The 5,000-nt window shown below is 40.6% G+C and overlaps 1 protein-coding gene across 2 annotated transcripts in view; it reads left to right on the top strand.

Annotated features, from left to right (window-relative positions):
* LOC122247858 (sodium-dependent phosphate transport protein 2B) overlaps positions 1 to 5,000 on the top strand; it is a 14,587-nt gene that overhangs the window by 5,423 nt on the left and 4,164 nt on the right. For both annotated transcript variants that reach the window (XM_043007515.2, XM_086536093.1), the window contains exons 3-4: positions 4,337 to 4,489; positions 4,707 to 4,838. In XM_043007515.2, coding sequence (XP_042863449.1) covers positions 4,337 to 4,489; positions 4,707 to 4,838 — 285 coding nt within the window. The remainder of the gene's footprint in view (positions 1 to 4,336; positions 4,490 to 4,706; positions 4,839 to 5,000) is intronic.

Below are 5,000 nucleotides of genomic sequence, written 5' to 3'. Positions count from 1 at the left end.
GAGTAAATTAGGGGAGGTGGGAGAATTAGTGAAAAAGGAAGAAGAGAGGGTAAAGATGATTCACAAGAGAGAAAAAGAGTTAAAGGGGGAGAGAAATGGAAAGAAGGAGGGAGGGGGGAATGAGATAGATAGATAGATAGAGAGAGAGAGAGAGAGAGAGAGAGAGAGGGAGGGAGTTGTTCCACGGCTAGTGTGTGTGTGTGTGTGTGTGTGTGTGTGTGTGTATGTGTGTGTGTGTTTGTGTGTTTGCCTGTGTGTTTGTCTCCATATGTGTGTGTTTGTCTTTGTGCATTTCCACTTGTTTCTTTGTGTGTCTATGTCTGTGTGCGCATATACATGTGCTGTATATGTGCGTGAATCTATGTGTGTGTGTGGGTCAGCATGTCTGTCTGGAGTCAGGTTGGTTACGAGAGAGAAAATCAATAGTAGGGTCCACGTCTCGACATGGTTCAATTTTGTTTTTTTCTTCACCATTTTGCTTATTTTGTTTATTGTAATGGTCATTATATTTAGCATAGATTATTATTTTTTTATATTTTGTTACATCCTGTTAGGAATATAGTCGTAATATATTGAACAAAAAAAGTCGGTGTCTCTATTCATAAAGTGTTAGGATGGTGGAAGCATCTTTAATATTCTTTCCAATTGTTTATTCATTTCTGAATTCATTTCCATTACTACTCTTTCTTGCAATATAGCATTGGAATTGAATGAGTACGGGAGTACACTGTCTACCTCCCCCGCTCTCCCGGCGATGACGTCAACACAGACCTGCTGACGCCAGAATCGGAACTACCAATAGTGTTCCATGCTATGCTTTTGAATATGAAGTACGAGCAATATTGTCTTCTTTTTTTAATATATGAACATTAACTCAAAATTTTAGTTAACTCCTATAAGTGAAATGCGGCTGCTTGTCCCCGTAGATTTTTATTTTCGTCTAGCACATGTACTGTAGTTGCCACCCCTGTTGCTGTATCAAACGAAAATATATCCCAAAATACATACGAGGTATAAATATCCCCTACCACACGATTTTTTTCAGTTATCAATCGCGTTAAAGCATTGCTCTTCGATTGGAAAGACTGGGAATCTGGTCACAACCGGTTCACGACCGACAGCGGGGCGGCGCGAGGGAGTTCCCAGCTGATGGGAACGCGACGCACCCTGCCTGGCACCCCCTGGCACCCTCCTCTCTCCTTGGCTTCCCGGTGCTTCCCTTGACGTCCATCTTGGCATTAAGGCGCTCTTCGTCCCATATTTCCTAGTCTTATCACGTTCTTTTTGTGGGAGAAAAATGCATAGCTTTGTAGTTTTCTCTTTGCTATTTTGGAGGTGGGAGGGACTCTTTGCAGGATCTCCGATAGTCCTCTGGCATCCTTCCTGACCCCGTTTATGTTCCCATGACAACCTGCCAACTCCCCCCCCACACACTCCCCAGCCCACCCACCTCCCATCACATGGCTTGTAAATACTTTCTCTAGAGAGCAACTGAGCTTCCAGTCCCCCCTCCCATGGCGCCATTTTATATCGCCATACCTCCCATGTCTCCCCTACAGCTTTAAATACAACCTTGTTCTTTTAGGGTATTCCATGTTGCTTTATCCTCCTCAATCATTATATTAACGAAACCACGTTTTTCCATATCACGTTGCTTTATCCTTCTCACATAATATCGTAACGAAACCATGTTTATCATAACATGTTGCTTTATCCCTTTCACATGATATCGAAAACGAAACCATGTTTATCATAACATATTGCTTCATCCTTCTCACATAATATCGAAAACGAAACCATGTTCATCATAACATGTTGCTTTATCCTTCTCACACATATTGCCCTCGTGAAGCCTTAGCACCGCGAGGAAGGGACATGGGTATCCCCGCTCTCGGTCTGGCATATTGACCGTTACTGCTGTTTGTCGTCCGCCCGGATGCCGCCCCCGAATGTGAGTTATGGCTCACGTGCACCGGCGCGAACAGGGGCAATGGCGCCAGTCATTCATGGGAGCGGACTTTGACACGCAACTTTGCACTGATTTGGTGTGTGTTTGTGTGTGTGTGTAAGAGTGTGTTTGTGTATGTAAGAGTGTGTGTGTGTGTGTGAGTTTGTGTGTGTGTGTGTGTGTGTGTGTAAGTTTGTGTGGTGGGTGTGATTAGGTGAATGGGTGTTTGCGTGGGCGGGTGTTTGTGCCGGTGGGTGATTGCATGGGTGGGTATTTCTGGTTGTGTTTTTGTGTGGGTGGGTGTACGTGTGTGTGTATGTGTGTGTGCATGTGTGGGAAACGATAACCTGGCAGATATACAGATAAGCGAATTGTCAGGTAAATATACAATTACTAATAAACGCATTGCAAACAGGTTTATAGACTATGCAACCACACCACATGTTGCCACGATTAAGACATACAACATCTATTATCATTAACAAACCATTAATCATTCTCAACGCCGTCCCCCTATAACAATAAAAACTCGCATGAGAAACAAAGAAACTAAACAAAAGCGCAAAAAATACACTCCCGACTCAAAAAAAAAAAAAAAATCCAACACTCTTTAAACGTATTAAAAAAAGATCTGACTAAGATTACCTTGAATAGGAAATCATTCAAGTCAATAAATTCTTTCGCCGGACAAGATGGCGCCGCGGACGAGACTTTGATAACCTTGACACATATCGAGGGGCGATCAAGGCCGGAAGTGTGAGGGCGGATGATATTTGGTGTAATTGTTATTATCATTGTAATCGTCATTATTATCATTATTATCATTATCCTCGTTACTAGTGTTGCTATTATTGTTGTTGTTGTTCCTATTGTTATTTTGTTTTATCACTATTGTGATCTTTATTGTTATTATCATTATTATTATCGGTATCATTGGTATGACTATAACTATGATCATTATCATCATTATTTTATTTTATAATTATTATAATTTCTGTTGTCATCATCTTTATCATTTTTATTATTATCCTCATCAAGTTTTATCATTATCAATATAGCCAATATTATGATAACTATCATAGTTACTGTTACATTGATAATAATGATAATCATGATTGACTATTTTTATCATCATTATTTACGACTATCATTTACCTGCACACATACACATGGATACGTGTGCACGTTTGTCTCTACCTATTCAAACGCATGGATAAATGCACATGAAAACATGTATACTTGGATATGACCATTTTTGAAAGGAGCTTCTTGAATATATATTATTTTCGCGATCTCCATAGAACATTTTACTTAAAGGTAGAGGGAAGTGAACTATGGCTAGCTTGCACCGTGGAAGTGAAGGAACAGGAAGCTTTGCTTTATTTGGGCTATGCAATGCGGAACAATTTTTGAGGGGCTTCACTAACCGTATTAAGAATTCGTAGCGTCTCAAGTTACTTCTTTTTTTTTTTTGCACTTTGTACTGTATAGGAGAAACACGAAATAACTGTATTTATCTTTCTGTATCTATCTTTCTATCTGTGTATCTGTCTATCTGTTTATATGTGTATCTGTCCTCTCTCTTCTCTTTTCTTTTTATTTCTCTTTGATCTTCTCTCTCTCTCTCTCTCTCTCTCTCTCTCTCTCTCTCTCTCTCTCTCTCTCTCTCTCTCTCTCTCTCTCTCTCTCTCTCTCTCTCTCTCTCTCTCTCTCTCTCTCTCTCTCTCATTTCTCTCTCTCTCTCTCTCTCTCTTACTCACTCTCTCTTTATCTCTCTCTCTCTCTCTCTCTCTCTCTCTCTCCCGCTCTCTCTCTCTCATTTTCTTTCTCTCTCTCTCTTTCTCTCTCTCTTACTCACTGCTCCTTCTCCATCTCTGTCTGTCTCTTGACCTTTACGAGAATAATAAAACAGACTCGGATCTCACACGTCTGCATATGCTATCAAAGGGTTAACCATTTCGACAAATAAATCACAAAGTCCCGAGTAAGTACCGCCAAAATCTTTTAAGTGATTTTTCTAAGGTTTTCAGGAATTGAGGGATGGAATTGGCAATTTGGGCCTGTATCATTCCTTTCGTAGTCGTAGCGTGCGGCGGTTGTGCCTAAATTTTGCCGTACGGTCGTTTGTTTTGTGTTTCAACTATTCATATTTTGTTGTTGTTGTTTTTCTCGTAAAACGTGTTTATTTCATATTATATAAATACTGTGATTAAAACTGATATCTTAATGTCATTCAGATACAGAAATAATCACCATAATCAAAAGTTTAAATAAATGTCAGTAACAGATTTAACTTTTATTTTGTTCTTGAATATTTCTATAACCATGACTGTACCGTACTTCATCCTCGCTCTCTCTATAACCATGACTGTACCGTACCATGACCAGGTCCGACGGAGGTCAAGGCGAAGAGCAACGTCGCATTACGAGTGGCGAAGGTGTGCGGGAAGCTCCTCTTCCTCTTGGGACTCCTGTACCTCTTCGTCTGTTCCCTCAACCTCCTCGCCAGTTCCTTCAGGCTCCTTGGAGGGAGAACCGCGAGTAAGTATTGCGGAATATTCATGCCCTGAGACTTTAGGGAGAGCATATAATGAGACGCATAACACAGGAGTCTAACCGAGCTAAGTTGGCGCGCTTTTCACCACGCCCAGAAGAGCCCAAAATACCCCCTTTCAAAAATGTAAAGAGACATTAAAACGAGTCTTCTCAGTCTTCCCAAGTCTTGATCTAAGTCTTCTTTTGTTCCTTTCTTTCCCAGGCGTCGTGTTCCGGCAGTCGACCCTGTTAAGTAATCCTGTGGTGGGATTAATGATCGGGGTGCTTGTGACTGTCCTTGTGCAGTCTTCTTCCACTTCTTCCTCCATCATTGTGTCTATGGTGGCCGCTGACTGTAAGTTGGTGATGGATTTTTTTACAGTGTGTTTATATCTATTTATATCTATATATATATACCACTGACTTTTTTTCTTTCTTTTTTGTATTTTCGTGTCTGTATGTCTGTTTGTTTGTCTGCATATGACACCTTCTCAGCTATTTATTTATCTATATCATT

The sequence above is a fragment of the Penaeus japonicus genome, unplaced genomic scaffold (assembly GCF_977035675.1).
Source record: "Penaeus japonicus unplaced genomic scaffold, GWHDUDI00000001_assembly GWHDUDI00000001, whole genome shotgun sequence".
NCBI lineage: Eukaryota > Metazoa > Arthropoda > Malacostraca > Decapoda > Penaeidae > Penaeus > Penaeus japonicus.
Note: the sequence above shows the minus strand (reverse complement) of the source record. Positions and strands in the feature narration are given on the sequence as shown.